At 49.5% G+C, this 21,685-nt stretch overlaps 1 protein-coding gene across 2 annotated transcripts in view; it reads right to left on the bottom strand.

Annotated features, from left to right (window-relative positions):
- The window catches only part of Syt7 (Synaptotagmin 7), a gene marked incomplete at its 3' end in the record, with an annotated part of 71,213 nt that extends 55,655 nt beyond the window's left edge, over positions 1-15,558 (bottom strand). The window contains 1 exon segment of one of the 2 annotated variants that reach the window (XM_037214985.1): positions 15,501-15,558. In XM_037214985.1, coding sequence (XP_037070880.1) covers positions 15,501-15,544 — 44 coding nt within the window. 2 annotated transcript variants of the gene reach the window in all.
- Between the last annotated feature and the right edge of the window lie 6,127 nt (positions 15,559-21,685).

Genomic DNA, 21,685 nt, shown 5'->3' with positions numbered 1-21,685 from the left:
TAAGCCTGAAAAGTCTTCTATTCGTATCACCACCTCATGTTCATAAATTACAGGGACGCTTGCTTTCCATTACGGGGATCTGTTTGTTTATTTGCACGTTGTAGTTGTGGTGGTAGTGGTAGTATCAGTGGTAGTTGTATGAGTTGTTTGTTTTGTATGCTGATGATGGGTGCTGCGCCTCTTATTTACAATGCTTCAAGTGTGGCAAGGCCTTTATGATCTGTGGTACGTACTAGTATGATGGTGTAGCTATGGTATTTCTGGAAAGTATGCTGTGGTGCGTACGCGCATATGCTTTCGGTGCCCCTCCCCCCCCCCCCCCCCCCCCCCCGCCCCCGTATGTGCCTGGAGAAGTGTTGGCTGAAATTGATTGTAGTCAGACCAATGTAGCCTATTTTGCGGGTTTCACAGGCCCCAGCACGATATCCGAAGTTCAGTTAACCATATTTCTCTGTTCCAACTCATGTCTGGTTTGGCTGAGAATTATTTTTCATAACCAGGAGAAATTTGTTTGGCCTTCTGTAGTATATTATAAATCTTAGTAAGTCCGTTAATTAGCCTGGGCGCATCGTTTAAGGACAATACCACGCTTTGCAAAAAAGTGTTAATGGCCCATAAGTGTTCCACGGGTATCACTTTGTCCTCCTTTCCAGAGAGCTATCGAGTAATGCGTGGACACACCGCACAACTCATTCAAAACCTTGGAACTCTTATGAGAAATACATTAGTCATGAACACCACTATACTAGGGGATACCATAGACCATATACGCCTCACCTTACTTGAAGCATCGTATTCAGAGACATTACACCCATCAGCAATGTACAAAGCAAAATTACTGCCGTTTTTAACACTACAACATGTGGCTGGCGAGACAGCCTCCACCCGCGTAACGCAAGACCACCGGATCAGTAATCTATAAACTTGATGTTGAAAAAATGAAATTTGTTGTACGAGACTTAAACATATATATATATATATATATATATATATATATATATATATATATATATATATATATATGTATATGTGTGTGTGTGTATGTACGTGGGTGTGAATGCATCTATATATGCATCAACAGTGAAACTTTTCATCCACCACTCTTTCTTTCTCTCTCTCTCTCTCTCTCTCTCTCTCTCTCTCTCTCTCTCTCTCTCTCTCTCTCTCTCTCTCTCTCTCTCTCTCTCTCTCTCTCTCCTCCTCCTCCTCGCACGCTTCTGAATATCTCTCTAATGCCCACTTTGAGATGTCTCTTGTGATTCTGTTTTCGTCCACGGATACGGGTTGGTTGCGGGAGACTTCAGATGCGACCTCCAGAAATGGGGCGTCTCGTCGCCATCCTGACCTTGGACGGGGTCAGCCATTTGTGCGCCCCACTGCCACCCACAAATGTCATAAGGGCCCAACTTCTATCTCCACCAATTGCACGGTCTCCAGGCCAGTGCCGTTCTTCCACGCCATTGCCCATTCGGAGCATGTCGCAGCTCACCTGCTGTGTGCGGTGTGTTGAGTGATGCGTCCCAAGGGTCGGGCGCGCGGCCCGCGGGCCGCTGCCGCCTGCCCTCCGGTGGTCTCGCATCGGGCCTCCCCCGGGGGTGCGCGGAGAGGCGAGGACGATTACATGGCCCACTGAGTGCACCATCATCCTGAGCACCTCGATCAGCCTACGTCATCACGTGACCGCGCTGTGACCCGGCTCTGGTTCACCCACCAACAGGGGCGGCGCCGCTGAGTAAGTGGAGCCGAGAGAAAGAGAGGGTGTCAGTTTGTACAGTCGCACATCTCTCTGGTGTCCCCTGTGCCATCAAATAAGCTCTCTGGGCGCCTCGCACGTACCGCTACGCCGCAAATGTCTCGTTGAGCCGCTGCACATTTCGCTCGCTCTGAGGCTTCGGAAACGAGGGCATGGGTATTGCAACGGGGAAAGCGTGTTGTTCAAAGAAAAACAACACGAGGATGTGAATAAATAAAGCAGTGAGAGACGAAGGTGCAGAGAAATGTAAGCCAAGCAACGCGAAAAGCAAGCAGAGCAAAGGAAGAGAGAGAGAGGGAGAGAGAGAGAGAGAGAGAGGGAGAGAGAAAGGGAGAGAGAGGGAGAGAGTGGGAGAGGGAGAAAGAGAGAGAAGAGTAGGAGAGAGAGATTAAGGAGAGTATTGATTTAGAACCCAATGGCCTCCACACAATCAAATTGCATTTAAATGCATTTTACTTAATGCGCCAGTTCTAATGAGCTCGACTCAGCGAGTGATGGCGCACGCAGAAAGGCAAAACCATTTCTGTTCAGAGAGTGGCGTTGGGAGAGAGTGCTACACTAGTCAGTGCTGTGCAAGGGAGCCCCAAAACTTTTTCTCGAATTTCAAACGCATTTTTGAAAAAAATATTTCATTTGCACGGCTTTCTCTGATGCCTTTTAATTTATAATAGCCCAATTATCCATTTTTAGGTATGATAGCACCGTGAGTTTGTAGGGCCAGCGATGTCTGCATCAGATTCATCAAATCCGTTTTCAACATTATTTTATAGCCATCCTCCACAGTCATCACCAGTCTCCCAGCACGTTAGTGCGTGGTATCTGGGAAGCATCCCATTGTCTCTCTCATTCATAAACCCATCCGACTTTCTAAAGCCTAAAACTTTGCAACTATTTGTTAGAACTTGTTTTCCCAAAGGCTCAGGAGAGGGCTGTCTTCTTGCAACTATATTCCCAACAAGACCGACAGTCACCTTTTCTCTTTCTTCCAAGCTTTCCGCTCGCATTTCAGTGCAGGAACCAGGCTCCTAAGCGCGTGTCCTATATCTAGAACGTATCCTCTCCGCAACAGACTGCTACGAATTCACTCTGCTACGCCCTCTGAATCTCTTGAAATGTTTCGATTTGCCTGGCCACACAAATCTCTTTGTTAAGCTCCAGACCTGTCATATCGTCTTTAGTGGGCCCTGCTCTGCCATAAAAGGCCATAATCATTCCTCAGCTCATTTGCACAGCTCATGGGCGTGGCAACCGGCACCTGTCCAGATCCCATCCAATCCAATCGAAGTACTCCAATGTTTCCCATTAGTTCCACTCCCTTTCTAATATTTTCAATGGTATATATCCCACAACGCCCCAGTATGGCTCGCGTAATATAGTACTCTAGCGATAAAAAAATACGTAAGTTGTTAAGCCCATTTAAATGGAACAGTATGCACAATGATAAGACAATAGAAATCTCCCTATTCCTCGCATAAAAAAACACAGGAGAGTGGAGATATAAATGCGTTGTTATCTCCGCAATATGCTTTTATAGAAACGAATAGCAGAAAAGAATGTAAAGCATGTTGCCGAAATATTAACACACCTATGCACCCATTCTCATGTGCTTTTTTTCTACGAGGAATAAGATTATTACTACTGCCTTATCTAAACTCTGGCGATCTTCGAATTCTGGCTTCTATCGTTGAGATGCTTTGTTAGCTCATCGCTGCTTTGGAACAGAAACAAGTTTTTTTAGATGCCACTCCCATGTTCCTTTAAACTCCAGCAGCCCCGCTCCCACGGTCTGAAGACAAAAGGTAAAAGTGGACTAATCGTTTCCAACTGTCCTTCAGAATGTCAAACTATGGCTCCCGTCCCCGTTCAGTTTCAAAAGGCTGTACGATGTTGAAACCCCTCGGTAAAGAACTTTGGCATACCTTTAAACACGAATGTTACGAGTTACTCAAACGGATCCGCCCTCATCAAAAAGTGAAACAGTAACTACCCTCATCGGCGTGGTGACGTGTCGCACCAAATCCTCCCCCTCCCTTACCCCCCCTTAACGGTTCCAGTCAATGTTCCGGTCATATGGCACGCCCCCTTGTTTCGTCAGTTCTGACAGCAGCCGGCAGAAAAACATGCAAGGCTCTCGAAAGATTCTTAATCTCCGTTCCGGTCGCGCCCAGCCAACATGTATCGAACATGCGGGCTGAACTTGGCTGGCTCGCTGCTTCCCGCCAGCTGTGCCAACTGCGCTCTCTTAACTTTCGCCACAAAATTCGCGGCGCCGGAAAACCGCAGGCTTTCGCCTCTCATCCCCAGGCCCAGTTAGAAATCCGATCTTGAAACACTCGCAAAAACACCGAGAGCCACCGAGCCCGGCGACAGCGCCGATGCCGGTGGACAGCACGGTCTGTGCAGCGCTGTGCGGATCAACAGCACGCTTCCTTTAGAGCCACGAAGCAATAACTCGGCCTCTTCTAAGCATGCAGTGGCTTATGAGTGGCTTATAGCTGGGACTATCGGATGGCACTGCTGGTGGAGCGCAGCGACTTTTTAGGGGAATTACGCCAATGACGGAAATGCTTGCGTTTGTGTGCGTAGCGAATTTTGGCGCGATGTAAGGTTGTATTTCGTACGTGCTGAATGCCGTCAACATGTCCTGCTTCATCACTCTGAGAAGACCAGAAATAATTTGTTTTCGTCTGTGGTGAGGCGCAGGCGCCTGAATTAGATTGAGTTTGCGGGAGGTGGGCATCACCAATAGAAAATCAGCAAAAGAACCAACGACCTAAACTATTGGATTTCTGCCCAACATTTAACTTCCCCTGTGATATCGTTCACTGCATTTTATGTTTTTTTTTTTAAAGAAGTGCGCCGATGGATGTGCATAGATACTTTCATCATGCCCAGGGAGCCAAGAGTTCCGTCAAGACGCAAGCCTGCACATATTGTTACCTGCGCAGTCAAGTCAAAAAAGACATTTGAAACAGACATTTTAAGTACATTTGAACAAAGTACTCTACAAAAGCGTTGTGGGGCAAAGGGTAATGACTACGAACAAAGCGTATCTCAGTCACATGCGTTTGCTGGGCGCTTCTGTCAATGTACTTCTCTTTAACGGGAAAAAAATCATGCTTTTGAAGTCGATCGCAAAAACCCTGCAACGAATGCGCGAAAATCAGTACCTTTGCGCACGACACTAGAAAGCGCACCTAGATCACTCAAACGATAGAATGCACAAGCAACTCTGTGAGAGTTTAGGGTCCAAAAAATATCAGAGGTGCAAGCGGTACCAACTTACCCTGAGTATGGTCGCCGTCATTAAGACACTGACTGATAACATATCATTAGAACAGATGTTTGAAAGACCCCAGGATATTCTCCGTAATTGGTTACGGCTTTGCCCCTAGCTTTGGTAATGGAAGCTTTAGCGTAACTGATTAGATAGAATCTACATATAAGCCCTAGCCTATGGTAATTCACCGTGTTGCACGGTAATTAGTAACGCGTTTGTACATCTAAACGAAGTATTATGGAACCTCATCTGATAAGTGCTCCCAAATGTCAGAGTATATAGTCCGCGCTTAACGCATCATTTGGGCACAAGACTGAAGAAACTGAAGCATTCCGCAAAAATAGCTGTTCCAAATGGATAATCCGAGATCTGAAGAGCAGTTCCACAATTATTGACCTTACGATCAGTCAGATATGTGTAGAAATACATTTCAATGGAACTGTGACTCTCCAGTTAATGCTTGCCGTGTAAGCGACGTACCAACGCTAGGCGTTCTTCATGAGACCATGGAAAAAAACGAATTGCAGCGCCATGAAATATGAAGCAGCCAATGACACATTTATTACACACGTTTTGCAAGAAAAAGATCGCTGACTATGTCGCGTAAAAGTCATTTAATGACTTCTACAGCCTTACATAATCGTTCTTGCGACAAAAACGTGTTATCACATTTTTTGTTGTCATTCACAATCGCATTTTTGTGCTCCCAGGTATTACGATCAGCACGACCTGGAAAATCCATGGGCTGTGAAAGGGTTTGACTTCCGGACATCCCTGGATTACTTACACACCAGGCTGCCGATCAGATATGTATTCAATGGCTCCGTTCTAATAACTAATAAAGGGATCGGCGAGCCTACTCCGGCGCTTGACTCGCGATCGAGCAGCTCAGCATCCAGCCATCCAGCCAGAGTTAACATCCCCGGAAGGACGCGTTGCCAATTGCAAAATAAGGCAGCGTGATGGGTAGTTGCAGACAGTGCTTACTGGTCATCGGAGCTGCTTCACTCAAGATGCATTCCGAACGGTTTTTTTTTTTTGCTCTTTTTATTGGTTCCAGATGATATGCTATGCCCGGATATGGCAGTCAATGTCCGTATGCGAGCTGCTTTAACTCCGGAAACATTGCAAGCTTTGCAACCATTCACCGATGTTTTGGCGTCATTTCACAGCACTAAGCCCAATTCAGTGCCCCGCCAGCCGACCTGACTTTCGCCCCGCACGTCAGCCATGACATTCCAGCGCTGCCGTGCGGCCAGCGGCGGCGCCGACCGCAACAGGTCTGCAGGGCGGGCCGGAAGCGACGCCGCCACCAGTGCTGACGTGTCTCGGAAGCCGCTCGGTGCCAGCGGGCGCGCCATCCGTCGCCGGCCGCCGGCGGGTCGTTCCGGCCGCAAGGCTCCGGCGGCCGGCGAGGTGTCCGCCGCGGCTCCACACATGCAATAACAGTCTGGCTCGCGCCGCGTAGTGTCAAGTGGCTGTCCAGGTCGGTGGAGCACCACTTATGCGCTTAAGCACGGCGGTTTCAGTTATGCGCCGGGAGTCTGGCGGTGACGGGCTTCGGTCTCGGGTCGCATGTCGAGAGTCTGGCGGCGAGGGGCTTGGATCTCGGGATGTATGTCGGGAGTCTGGCGGCGAGGGGCTTCGATCTCGGGTGCATGTCGTGAGTCTGGCGGCAAGGGGCTACGATCTCGGGTTGCATGTCGGGAGTCTGGCGGTGAGGGGCTTCGATCTCGGGTTGTATGTCGTAAGCCTGACAGCGAGGAGTTTCGATCCGGGTTGCATGTCGGGAGTCTGGCGGCGAGGGGCTTTGATCCCGGGTTGTATGTCGGGAGTCTGGCGGCGAATACTTGTAGCCAATTTACACGGCTGCAAAGGCCGATGCAACGCATACATTGTCGCTGCGGGCTGCTGAAAACTAAACCGGTTCGCACCGATTGGCTCCGGCTGCTCAAATTGGTGGCCGATACGGAGCAGCAAAGCAATTTGTTAATATGTATGGGTGTGAAAGGATCGCGCATAATCCTTCCGCGAGCACGATATCTGAGGCAGATCCGTCGCTAAATTCAGACCCTCCACCAACCTTCATCTGTTCACGGCAGATCCTGTCTCCTCCTCTTTCTATTCCCAGAAACGGCCGTCATCTCCTCTCGTTATCCCTGGTGATACTTCACATTTATGAAGCTGCTACAGCCGATGTTCATGGCCGCCAGTTTTGGCGGAGGCTCATGAAGGGTTTTGGCATCGCCATTAAGCCGCGCCCCGCTAAGGGTATTTATTCCGGGAGACAGGTCGTCTTCTGGGTATCTATGTACCACGATCTTTTTGACCGAACGCCTTCGAGACCGGAGTGGACGTTTTCCTCAAAGCGCGTTGATCTGGGTAATGCCCGCTAAACGGGTGTTGTTCTGAACGCAACCAGCTGTGATCCGTTGGTTGCGCTCCGTGAGCATTAGTAAGAGTAAGGATGCATATTGAATTAGTTACAAGCTGTACAACAATGCTTTCAAGCCACTACTTCAAGCTATCTCATCAGACGGCGTGTTTCTGTAACGTTGCAATATCGCCATTGTTTCACCTGCCCACTTCATTAACATGGGAGACAAAAATTATTTTCAATGGCAAAACGGCTGAAGAACGAGAATCTAAAACAGCTGCAGAAAACAACATGAGCCTAATACTGATGGAGAAGAAAGTGGACAACCGTGCTTGTAGAAGCGTAGTCCGATGCGTGCAGACCGTCGCGCACTGCAGTGCGCGAGCCACAGATACGCCAGCTTTGAGACGTTTTTAGCGATTAATGTCACATCTCCGTTACCATTGCAAACGGACCCATGCAACTCACTGCACGGCGTGGGCGAATACACCGGATACAACTCGCTAATACGCATCAGGACTGTCCGACCCAAAGCCAAAGATGTGTTCGCGATCGAGTGGAGGCGGACAATGTCGCCGTTTGCAAAACCAACCTCAAAACCTGACACATTGTTGCCTTAACCGAGACAGATTGGGCCATGGAGGTTACGTAGGTGTATAGCCCAGTTTATTGTAACCAATATCCACCCAAAAGCTTGTGTTTATTCTCAAACACGCTCGCCACAGCCACAATGAGCATGGGCAATTCCAAATTTATCCACTACTTTGGTTGAAATTGCCGGAGTTTGCCAGGCTCAGAGCTATCCAATACCCCGTAGTGGCAATTTGTAGATGTGTTCGGGTGCTAACCATCAGTCCAACTCAGTGTGCCGAGCTCATGAAGACGGGACGCTCCAATCCCTTGATACGTCCTTTCCGTATGGGTTCCCAAAGTCGACGGGCTTCATTCGCCTTTGTTTAGGCCTCAACTGCGAGGTGGTAACTGATAACTGTTATCATCTCTTTCGTTCTACGCTACAATATGCGTCTTGCTTGCATTTTCAACCTAAGCAGCCCGCTCAGGGCCTTCTTCGTCCTGCTATCGCGCATTCTGAAATTACATTCCTTTGCAAACGATTATCGCAAGCTAACGCAGTTTCATCAAGAAGAACTGCAATGTTTTGAAAAGTTATGTTGCATACATTGCTAGACATTTGCATGCAACTGTTTGATCGGGATGTTTTCGTCCTGAACTTGTCAACATCATTTCAATTTCATCTCCCCATTGAACTAACATGAAAAATGCAAAGGCTTTTGACGAGAAATGAGCTGAAAGGCACGAGTCGACAGCGGCAGAGATCTGTACGACAGGGCGTCGCAGCGGCACGATATAAAGTAATACTTATATATATATATATATATATATATATATATATGTGTGTGTGTGTGTGTGTGTGTGTGTGTGTGTGTGTGTGTGTGTGTGTGTGTGTGTGTGTGTGTGTTACATATACAAAGCTTTCAATATCATTTTTCAGGCAAAAAGGCAATTCTTTAAATCAAAACTCGCTTTAAATGCATAAATTTCTTCATGAAAATTGTCAAGGCTTCCAAGGATCGTAGCCAGTCATTTATATTATATATAAAGGGCAATTCTTGAAATCAAAACTCGCTTTAAATGCATAAATTTCTTCATGAAAATTGTCAAGGCTTCCAAGAATCGTGGCCAGTCAATTTTAGAGCACCGTTATTTGTGGATCAATGGATGCGTGATGAAATAGTGAGACTCAGCTGTTACATTACCATGATGCATAATGCTGAGACGATTGATAAGTACTTCTGGTTGATCATTAATGCGGGTGAGATTAAGCGCAGCACATAAATTTGCACGCAGCAAAACGCAAGTTAAAGAAGGACGATCAACACCACGCATTTAATTTTGGAAAATGTTTCCTTTAACTGTTTCCTTTAACTGTTTCCTTTAACTGTTTCCTTTAACTCTTTCCCTTAATATGCCGTAGCTGACCGGCATGTGAAGCTCTACCAAATGTTGTGTAAAGGAACTTCATAACCTCAACCTCAAAACCTCAGCCGTCCAGCTTCTCAGGAATGTAACAGAAGAGGTTCCAAAAACGTTCACTTAAACACGAGCATACACAACACATCACATACGGTCGGCGGTAACCGAGCCCATACATGCGTGTCATTAACATCAGGTAACTGCGTGGCAAACGTTCGAAAGGCAGGCGTTTATAAAGTAGGTGTTCGTACTCAACTAACCGCGCAAAAGGCGCAGATGTTCGGATCGCAAATGATCGTTATCGCTCACGCTCGAAGCAATGCTTGTTTAAGCAGCACGGACGTGACTCACTGCATCCCAGATGTTCATGGGTGTTTATGGTTGTTCGGATCGCAAATGATCGTTATCGCTCAAGCTCGAAGCAATGCTTGTTTAAGCAGCACGGACGTGACTCACTGCATCCCAGATGTTCATGGGTGTTTATGGTTGTTCGGATCGCAAATGATCGTTGTCGCTCACGCTCGAAGCAATGCTTGTTTAAGCAGCACGGACGTGACTCACTGCATCCCACATGTTCATGGGTGTTTATGGTCGTGCTACAGATGCTCGCGTGTAATCTTTGGACTGACTCCTAGCACGGAAAAGGCTGAAGAAACGGTGGAAAGCGGCGGAAACGGAAGAAACGGCGGTACCGGTCAGTAAGAAATTTGTTAAGCGTAATGACTTGGTGTATACAAACTTGCTAATTCTGAACATTTTACAATCTGTACAACCTGCTAATTCATTCCCGCAGATAGTCCTTGAGACGGGGAGGTGTGAAAACTAAACGTAAATCTATTTTTACTTCGGAAGCCATCAGGTTCAGCTCCCATGTGGGAACGGAGTCAGCCGAAAAGTTTCACAAGCGAGAGTGCCTTTGGGAGAGCACGCGACAAAATCTCAATCCCTTTTCGTTCAACGGCTATAAATTGCAGGCAGCTTTGGAAGGCCTTGAAACCCGCATGCAGTGATAAGTCGCTTTCTTTTAGCTTTTCCGGTGAATATTTGCCTTAAAAAACAAATAGGCTAGATACCTGCTAAGCAGCATAGCATCCTAATAAGGATTTAACAGCAACACACTCTTCATCAGCATTGCAATTTGTACCGCCTTCAAAGGCTGACACTGAACCAGTGTGCACTAAATTTAAGTTGAAAAATATAGAAGCATAGACATAAAACAGTGTGGGTCATGATGTTAATGATGACGGTACATAACGTATGCACATTTATATGTATATATATATATATATATATATATATATATATATATATACATATACATATACATATATATATATATATATATATATATATATATATATATATATATGTATATATATATATAAATATATATATATATATATATATATATATATATATATACACGTGTCATTAACAGTGTCAAGAGAAAACAATGCGGTTGTGACGTCATCATTGCTCCCGCTTCCAACACTTTTTCAATTTTGCCGCTTCTCTGCTGCATTTGAATCGCGTTTACTGTCTTCGTTATTTATACAAATGTTGACAACATTTGAATATTTCCAATATTTCCACATCTTCAGAGCACACATCCGAGATTCGAACATCTGCAACACAAGTCCGGCATTTACGAACACAAGCTTCTCGAATATGAGCTCTCACGAGCGTTTACATGTGAATTTTATGCACATGTGATAAGACCATCTACCTCACGAACATTCCTCAGGTCATCCCATACAGCCTGTCGTCGACGGTGCCGACCAAGTCACTAGTCAATCATCGACAGCGGACAGATATCTAACGATCCCTTGTATGACTTGGGCCAACCACCGTCAGACCCCGACGGGCACGTACGAGCACACCGTGGGCATGGCTTAAACCACTCCTGGTTAAAGTCCCTGTCCGGCGGCTAGAAGATAGCTCCTATCTTAGAGTTCATGGATGTACTCTCCAGGCCCAAAGACAGTCGCGATCCGAGGCTTTCATCGTCGATGCCGGAGGCGGCTCATGTCTGGTCGTGTGTGTACGGAACCGGGCGACCAGCCGGTGCGCTCGCCACCGTATCGACGCGCAACGATTGGTTTGCTCGGCCGTGACGGACGATTACCCCGGTCAAAATGTGATGAGACCAGTGCGGCGGCTAGGCATGGATGCCTGCCGAGACGGCGGCTGTTCCTGTGGGTGCCTGCGGCGCTACCAGCGGCGAGCAGCAGCCGGTCCGCGGTCGGGGCGGCGGCCGCTCCGTTAGCGGACTCTCCGTCTCACGGCCGCTCCGTCCGCGGACCTTCCGTCCCACGGCCGCTCCGTCCGCGGACCCTCAGTCTCGCGGCCGCTCCCACCGCGGACCCGTCTCGCGGCCGTTCCCACCGCGGACCCGTCTCGCGGCCGCTCCGTCCACGGACCCTCCCTCTCGCGGCCGCTCCGTCTGCGAACCCTCAGTCTCGCGGCCGCTCCGTCCGCAGACCCTCCCTCTCGCGGCCGCTCCGTCCGCAGACCCTCCCTCTCGCGGCCGCTCCGTCCGCGGACCCTCCCTCTCGCGGCCGCTCCGTCCACGGACCCTCTCTCTCGCGGCCGCTCCGTCTGCGGACTCTCAGTCTCGCGGCCACTCCGTCCACGGACCCTCCCTCTCGCGGCCGCTCCGTCTGCGGACTCTCAGTCTCGCGGCCGCTCCGTCCACGGACCTTCTCTCTCGCGGCCACTCCGTCCACGGACCCTGCCGGTCTGCCACGGCCGCTCCGGCCGGCCAGCAGCCTCGATGCCGCCGAAATGTGATGCCGACCACAGTCCATTTCAGTATTTTCTCAGCCGAACTGCCCGGAAATGAGGCCAGCGCCTGTCAGTCTCAGACAGTGCTGACATTGGGACAGCCGTGTCTCTTCAATTATTTCAGAAAATCTCCGGCGCTTTCAGCGCAGGAAAGGACTTGGACAAGGGTGTCAGACCATTTGTGAGTAGAGATTATTAACGCACGTACATTGTTGGCATTTGTCTTTGCTAGTAACTGCTACTGCTCGTCCATATTCATGTCCAGTTCAACTATCTTGTTCAAAATATGAAATGTGATCATGATCATGATCAAAATATGATATGTGATCATGAAGAAACGACGATAGACAAACGACGTGGTACTTCCTCCGCCGCCTTCTTTGAAGGCCGCATTGTGTTTGTAAGGACTCAAGCATTAGTCGCCGGCCTGAACTTCATTTTACATCATCAGGGAGAAGGCGATATACCAATTTCACCTGGCATTTGACATATCTCATGAGACTGATGAATCAGCAGCGTCCGGACCACTGGGGCGACACACCCTCCATCAAAGGCCTCCCACGCAACTGCCACGCGGAGCCAGGGTTAAACAAACGACCGGAGTTTAGCCGCGATATCCGCTCTTGGAGCGGCCGCGGCAGGTGGCGACCGGGCCTCCGCGGCCGTCTACGGCGCCGGCCGGACCGCCCCGGTTCGGAGCGGCTGCTCCGCTGCCCTGCTCCGCTGCGGCCCGGAGACGTCGGATCGCCTCGCCGCCCGGCGCGCCCGCCCTCACTACCGGCATCCATCAGGGCTGGTGACGACGCGTCCGGGGGCGGGGCACCGGACGGGTGGCTCGTCAACGGCCTGCTTCTCCACACCCAGCGACCACGCAACAGATGGCACCGCTACTGGTCCGTCCAGCTCGGCCGCCGCCGCCACGCCCCCCGCCGCGATCCGCGGTGGTCGGCAGCTCATCGTGCCTCCGCCGCCGCCACCGCCGCCGCGTCACACTCTTGTTTTTCAAATTAACTGGCGCATCGATTTCAGTTAATTGACGGAGATCATTTCAATCAGCTGAGCACCTGCGCGATCATTGGCTGGACAGGACGTGCTGGCTCAATCAATGATCAGCGTTCCTGACGGCGGGGCGGGGCCGCCGCTCTGTCCAGCGAACACCGCGAAGCCGCACCAGGGTCTGGTTGAGTCAGGCGAAACTACAGCTGGGGAAATGAAAGTGGACGCGATCCAGGTAGCACGTTAAGTTCGAATCGAGTCATATGGGCCTTCCAAATTCAGTGGGTCCGCGCACGTTGTGCGGCGCGACACACCGTCATTTGAGAGGCTCGCACTACCCGCGTCAGAACTCACACATTACGTGCAAGCACTGTGATCACTCAAGCCTACAAGAGCGTGAGATTGATTTTCTCGAGAGCATGCACACCATGAGATACTTTGTTCACTGACTTGGGTCCATGGATGAATTGGGATTCGAAAACTAAAGTTAAATCGATGCATTTCTGGCACATATGTTGTTATGATAGGATTCAAAAGCGTGCGGGTTCGTAGCCCCGCTTTACGAAACCAGTCCCAAACACAACATCATGCAGAGAAAAGCGCCCATTGCATTAGGTCCGGCGCGGGAAATTCCTTCTCGCGTCTTGGTGCTATTTTCAGAAGCCCATTGTGTCGGACGGCGTGAAACATGCTGTAAAACTACCTCTCATCTGGTGTCCAGCCGCCACCTTCTGGCAATTATGTCGCGCGTGGTGGGCACAGAAACCGCCGGAGGCGGTGCCACCCTACCCGCACCAGAGGCGCCCTGACACTGACACCACTCCCCCCCCCCTCCCTCCCCCCCCCCCCACACACACACACCCCGCCCGTCGGCTGAGAGAATGGAACGCCACTGGCAGCAGTTGGCCGCTCGCGCCTTCAAAGGGAATTGTGTGCATATGACACGAGAGTGCTTTCCACAAGCATGGAACGTGATATTTGTCGTGCGTTTGTGAATTTAATTTGACTCGTTTCGAGCCACGCACTTGGTCTTTAGCGAGAATTAAACACTGACAACATTGGCATGCATGCATCGTTTGTCGAGCATCGCATGCAAATTGGAGAAGTAAAACTTCGAAAGGCAGTAAATATTTTTGCAATCAAATGCTCTCCAGTATCTGCTTAATCATCACAAGACCACTTTTAACCTGAATCGTGGACCCGATGTGACGACTTAAGTGTTCAACATTAGTTTTAACTACTCTTACAACCAATAACGAGCCTTTACCATCAATACCGTTAGGACACATTTTTTACTTGGCATCAGCGCTGTTCACACCGTTTTAACTACTTTCAACCAATAACGAGTCCTCGCCACCAGTACTGTTAATGCACATCGATGCTGTTAATTAACAGCACACTGCTTGTCCCAGCAAAAGCACCCTTGGGGTTTCCCTGAACGTCTCTTAGTTGCTAGCTAATTGAATTTGGCCACTTCTTTTACGCACACTACCTTGCGAGCAATTGCAATGCTGTTGGTTCTTGCCAGCTCTCAATCTCAGATAATTTGATTAGTACCTTAAATCGAATTACTCTCTCCGAGGGATAATGAGCACGTTGCCGTCTGCCTTTGTTAGAAAGCATCTACAAACAAGGAGGCTGATGTTTGGTTTGTGCCAAAACGCTTGCCGAAATATCACCTTCTATCCCTGATCACCTTGCATAGAACATCCCTATCGATGTAGTTTGACCACTGAGTCAGCGAGTTGCACAACGTAATTTCTTGACACTTGCAAGATGAACCAATTACCAATTGACCGATGGTGTGTAGCCTGGTGCCCTGGCATTCGATAATAATGAAAATAATGGTTTGATGATCTATTCATTTGTTGGCCCAACTATAAGCAACGCACATAAAAATTCACAAAAATCGAGGAATGATCATCAAACTCCCAGTGGCCGTCAGCATCTCCCAACAAATTCTTACGGAGGATTGTGCTGTAACCAGCATGCTATTGTCAACCTGCGTCCATATTCACCTATTCTATGCTCCGATGGTGAGCAGCGAATCACCCTGGTGACGCATTAGTTCAGCGCTAGCCTTGGATACAAACGCTTATCAAACCACCACGTAATATTCTCCCCTCAGCCATGTCCTGCGACCTCAATACCGTTACGCGTGCGACATCAGGGGCGAGACGTCATCGACACAGACATGTGATGACGTCACCGATGCGGGGTGCGTGATGACGTCACCGAAAAGGGCTACCGTGATGAGACCACCAACACCGAATGTGCGACAACGCCTCAGCGTGGCAGCTTCCACCGGTACTCACAGGCTCTGCTGCAGGAAGTTGGAGACGGCCAGTTTGCGCATCATGACTGGTGTCTGCCGGCCACGGGCGGCGTCTGGCGGCGGCCGACCAGGCCGCGGCCGGCGCCGGCGGCGCGCACACCCGGACCAGGACCCGTCGGCCGCCACGGCCCCCGACCGGCCGCGGCGCCCAGGCTCGGCCGGCGGCGCCGACCGGCGGCACGGACGTAGCGGCATCACCCTCTCCGCTCTGGGGTAGGGAGGTCGTGACACGCCTCAGGGCTCCAGCCGGCCGTGGCGACTTGAGGTGGGGGGAGGGCATGTCACTGTCCCTCCCTCTGAGGATGTTGGACAGGCAGGTCACCTCACCGTCCTTCCCGCCGGGGGTGTTCAAGTGACAAAACTTCCCACCCGGCCACAGAATTCGGACGTCTTTCCCAGAGTGGCGACGCCACAGCTCCGCCCAACTACGGAAATCGCCAGACTATCCCAGTCAACTTACATAAGATCTCGTGCGGTCACAGCCGATGTACCCTACCTAGCTCACAAATCCCGGCCCGGCTCATGCACCTTACAAAGGCATTTCCCGACGACGTCCTGTAGATTACCTGCATGCAGTCGGGGATAATGTCCACGGCTTCAGGTTCGGTGTTGGCAGTTTGATCACACCACTGGCGAACTCCTGGTTCACCCGTGCAAAAATAAGCACTTGGACAGACGTAGAAAATGGACACGACAAGTCACATTTAGGAAAACCTTAACAGTGATATCGAAAGCAGTGGTGTAGGAACCCTGGCTTCAAGAAGGCGGTAGCGGAAGACGTGGGAAGCCGGCCGCAGGGAAAGACAGAGGTGCCGCTTTGCCCAGAAAGCAGAGCACTGCCGCTTCACCCAGCTTTGATAGTGCTTTGGTAGTGCTTTGGTAGTGCATTTTGCCGTCCGACTCTGCCTTAGACAATTCAGCACAGCCGATTGAGTTTGGTGGAAAACAGCGGACTGTCAATGCGTTTCGTCTCCTTAACATCTGGCAAGTCCAGGTACAAGACCTGTCCCTATCCCACAGGGATGACTTGTTCGTTTCTGTTGCGTTCTTGACCTGGCATATACTTCAATTGGCCATGTTGATGATTCCTCCCTTGCCAGATGCATTTTTCTTTGCAGGTTTTGTTCCCCGTATGGTCTTCAATTAAATCAAGTTAGAACATACGTCGCAACTTTCAGTATTCTCCTTATGTTTGGGGTGGGCTGCTCGCAACTTCAAGACTCTTAATTAAGCTTGAGACCTGAAGTACGGACTTGATATTCGCATTCCTAGCTGCGCCAACTAGTCCATATTAGCATAAGTGATTTCAGTTTTCTTCGCTTAATTCCACCAGTTGTACTGCTCGTTATGCACATCCAGCATCATAGTGTTTTGTTCTGTATCAGTATTACACACTGTGTGGATAACGCAGTGCTCACGTGCAGCCACCCAGAGTTCAGCCTCTAAAATTCACTGTCATTGGCTACACTGATGTTTGCGCTTGCATCGCTGACAAGAGCCGCGTATTCGAATGCACCGAAGACATCCACAGGGAAGGGGTTCGGCGAGTCGAAACAGCGGCGTACTCCAACTATAATGCATCTCCGCTTGCCACAGTAGACACGAGCCGCCCATCAACCGTGATTGGTCTCACTCGCGTTCTCCCCCTCTATGCGCGAAAACACCTTACGGCACCGACCATACGACCCCCCCTCCCTTCCGCCGCCCGGTTACCCTCAGGCCCCTCTCACGAGTGCACGACCTGGCCGCGCACCACGGCTCTCTGGAGAGGTCCCACCCGTTCGGGGCTCACGCCCACGGAACGGCAGCTCAGCCGGAGCCGGCCACGACCGTTCTCGCCGGGGGAACCCACCGAGGGTGAGATCAGGATACCGCGGTGCACGCGTGAACACAAAGAACTCATGGGAAGGCTGGAACGCTCGGGCCATTGGCAACAGAACACAGGTACGTTTTAAAGTCTCCTGTCTTGGCTGTGAGGGTAACCAAACGTCAGCACCTGCCTTCCAGTGGCTGTTGAGCACAATGCCTAGCTTTCTTTCCTCAATGTTTGCCTAGCTTTCAAGCCGTTTTTGCCGGGGCCATTGGACTGGTGTCGTCGAGCTGAGTCCTAATAAGCCATTTTCATTAGCGGAGTTGAAAAAGTGGAGTTCTCACGAGACGCACGTCTCGCGGGCACAGCTTCATCGTTGAATTAAATTACGTGATGGCAAGAGGGCGAGTCTTGACGAAGCGTTCCTGTCTGCTACTGGGGACAAAGGAAGTGAGGTAGTCTGGGGAGGGGGGGGGGGGAGTTAATCTGCTGGGTAGCAAATTGGAGCAATGGAACGCTTTCAGCTATTTGGCGATCGTGATATGATATGCATGATACACGCTCTATCAATTTGATCCAGTGCCACGAAACTAGACGCCAAATGTGAAACACACACAGTTCCACACACTGTACGTAAAAAGAATACCCGTGTACACCACACATAACTAACCATGTTACTGCGTTTTGAAGCTGCGCTATGACTGGCTTGAACCCGTACTCAAGAGACACGCAAGAGACTTTTCAGTTTCAGTTTCAGTCAGCGAGCAAAGAGCTGGCTGCAGCTGAACACTGTGGTCTGATGGTGAGGTCTTTCAACATTTCAATATTTTTCACCGGACTAATGTGCGTAAGAATTAGACCTCAGAGCTCCGCCGATTAAAGTACTCCATTGAAAACAATTTGGCCTCCTTGTGGTCGCTTGAATGGGATGGTGGGCTGCTAGCGCGCCGCAGATACTTACCATCATACCAAACTGGCTGGAGGGGGCAGACCTGGCAGAGTGCAGTTTTGCACAAAAATATTTCTCCATGATCTTGCCTTGCAAAACAGCCGAAGTCCAAATCAACCTTTTTGGGCGCAGCGACACTAGCTTTTTGATTGACCATTCAGTATATCTTCATGCCATGTCATAAACATTTTGTGGTATCTTCTGAGTTTTGCATACATTCATAGATCAAAGCTGGTCCGATTTAGAGAAGCCATATTTTACTTCTGAAGGGTTACGTGATACGATGCCGTCCCATGATTTTAGATAATGTTCGACCTGGCATCGATTTATCTTTTGATTTATTTGGTTCATTTGATTTCAATTTTAGCCTTCCAGTTCTACCCTCTTTCGGACCTGCTTTCACCGATGGTTGGAAGAGCGGTTGGACTGCAACGGTTGTTCGCAGTAGAGTCGGAGTTGAGTATCAGTGCGACCTTAGTAAAGGCGGTCTGATTTGAGAAGAAAGCAGAAAGGATGTCTGGTATCGTAGCTTAAGCAATCACTGCAGCTATCACTACATTGGTAATATGACAGTATCAAACGCAAAGCAGTTGAAATAGCAAAACTTCAGAAAATGTATTCAGAGACTGGATCATACATCCGAGTTTGCGTGCAGTAATAGCTCTATGTTTTGTTGCCAAATTTCTGTGGATGTTATGAACCCAAAATGAACCCATTTTGGTTTTGAACCTCCCGTCATTCCTGTAGGTGTGCTGACGAAAGAAAAGATATTACGTAGAATGCGCACACATTACACTGGCATCGTAGCAAACTCTAGTGTACATTCGTATTTAGCCCAAACCCATCTGCCAGGTGCCTCGGGTGTCACAGGAGGAGAATAAAAAACTTCGGAATTTCGTTATGTAGGACACAGCTGATGTCTTGCAGCGATCTTCTCATTTTGCTGGAAGTTAACGAGCTGTGGCGATCAGGAGTCCTCACGTGGTCCGATCTTTAACCTTTGCTCTCTCCTTGCCAATCTGGTGATAACCATTTGCAGTTTTATTTATGATGTGGTTTGGCATTTGCATGATTGTTGTGTTATTCAGTTCAATTTTAAGTTGTACCATTACCACTCAGTGCTCGCACAAAATCAGTGAGATTTCGGAGCCGGCTTCCCTTTATGTACATGCAAACAGACCTAAAAAAATAGTTCTATAGTCAAATATATGACCTTAGCTGCGGGGAAAGAGCAGGTATTCAAACCAGAAGATCTGAACTTCCTGTGTGGCCAAAATTCACTCCCCAATGAATGGAGTTGGAGTTGTATCAATATAATGTACTTAAAGATGCCATGCACGACAATGCTGCTGCCATGGCAATTACTCCATCCGTTCCCCGGGCGCGCATTTTCATCTTTTGCGCATACGTTGCACTCGAATTCAGGTCGTCGAGACGCTACAAGAATATTATATTGTGATTTTTTTTAAAGCAAATGGACAAAACACATAGTCACGGTATTGTTGGGTGCCAAACCTTTGTTGTACGTTTATGCCGCGATCCTCTCCAACCGCGCTCAAATGTCCAGTATTACGGTTTCATGCGCTTGGAATTTGATTTCCCTTGATATGTTGTTGCAATCAAACAGCAAATGGTTATCAGCCCAGGCCATCTAACGAAGTTTTGCATGGTGAAGTCACAGGAAGCTTCACAGCCTCTGCCAGTCCTTGCAATGCTCCGTGGTCGAGGAATAACTACTTTTTAATTAGCCTAAAACAGGAACGAACTGACCCCCGCATGTGATGTCATTAACTGTCTAAAAAGCGAATCCCGAGCCTGACGAGAACATTTATCAGCGCCAAGAACATCAATATCACCAAGCTGCACTATGCAGCGACACGAAGCTGTCGGACTGCTGTTGCTGTCAAGGCCTCACCGTCACTTAAGTCCAAGATGTGAGCACCCGGGCTGGCGGAGTCCACCAGCGGCGCGGCTCGCAGTCGTCGGGTCTCTGCTGTGCCCGTGATCCCGTGCCCGGCATCTTCACGTCGCCACCACCGCACCGCCGCGAGCTGCTCCGAGGTCACCTCAGCACGGATGGCTAGGCAGGTCTCGCTGGCCTGCTCCTGGCGCCCTGGATCGGCGGCGGAGGCCCGTATCATCACAGATCATTTGTCTGCTGACACCTTGGGTCGGTCGTGGAGGCCCAGACCGTCGCCGATCATCTGTCTGCTGGCACCCTGTGTCGGTCGTGGCGGTCCCAAGCATCGCCGATCATCTGTCTGCTGGTGCCCTGGGTCGGTCGTGGCGGCATCTGACAATCGCCGATCATCTGCGTTCAGCCGCATCCGCAGACCCGGTCTCAACTGCCGTCAGTCATGCCTGCTGCCTGCTGCCGACGACTGGCCGCCCGGACAGCGGTGTACCCCCTCCCCCCCCCCCTCCCCGGTCCGCCACGCATAGTTGCATCGGCATCCGCCCTGACTTGCAGTTTAGTGTTAATGGCATATCTGCAAGCCTGTGTGTGACCCGGGGTACTGCAATTTCGCAGCCGTGTCTCCTGTTCATCTCCGTCAGCTTGTATATATGCATTACGTTTATCCCATCAATTGTGTTCCGCACCCTCATGATTATGTTGCCTATGGCATTCCTCCAGCCGACCGTGGTTCGACTCCCCGTGTCTTCCGTGCAGTGTCTTGAAATCCGAAAATTTCAATGGAAATCCGCACACAACTACGTTGAGTGTCAATCCTACCTCAGTCTTGGGATGCTTCCCCTCTTGCACGGGGCTGACATCAAAACACAGACAACAAATGTGACAACGATGAAGACCCCAACTTCGCGAGAAACCTGCCCACCCCTCGGCCTTCCCAACCTAGAGATAACCCTGTGTGTTTGTTTTCAGTGCTTAGCAGTTGTGACGCTAACAAAATGATGCTTCCACGTTACCGCCAGATTAACGGTAATATCGGGTCTCCCAAAAACTGAGGAATGGAATGTCGTCGAGAAAGGCTCACTCAAACCCACCTCAGGTTTTTCCATGTGTTGTGCTTCGCATCACTGTTTTCGGAAAGTTTGATGTCTTGCCCTCACATTGCGGGTTCTTTTTTCCGCCGCCATGAAGTGGGAAAAGGACTGTTCCAAATAAACAATTAATTGCAATTACTTCTGTTGCGAGTTGTCGCCTTCCAATACCTACACAAGTACAAAAATGATTACTTTGGTGATTTGAGACTGTCTTAGTGGTCCTTTATGTTCACGTCATTTTCTTGTTCAGGAATACCTTGCAAAAGCGCCCAAAAAGTAAACGAGCTTTCTCGACTGATACCAATATTTGCTTTAAATTCTAGTGTCTTTTCTATAAGTTATCGACAAGGAATTCAATTTCAGACTGCGATACGCTTTCACAGCATTGTGAATCCAAGAT

This window comes from Pollicipes pollicipes, unplaced genomic scaffold (assembly GCF_011947565.3).
Source record: "Pollicipes pollicipes isolate AB1234 unplaced genomic scaffold, Ppol_2.1 Scaffold_3447;HRSCAF=4054_pilon_pilon_pilon, whole genome shotgun sequence".
In the NCBI taxonomy this organism is placed as follows: domain Eukaryota; kingdom Metazoa; phylum Arthropoda; class Thecostraca; order Pollicipedomorpha; family Pollicipedidae; genus Pollicipes; species Pollicipes pollicipes.
This window is presented reverse-complemented; position numbering and strand designations above follow the sequence as displayed.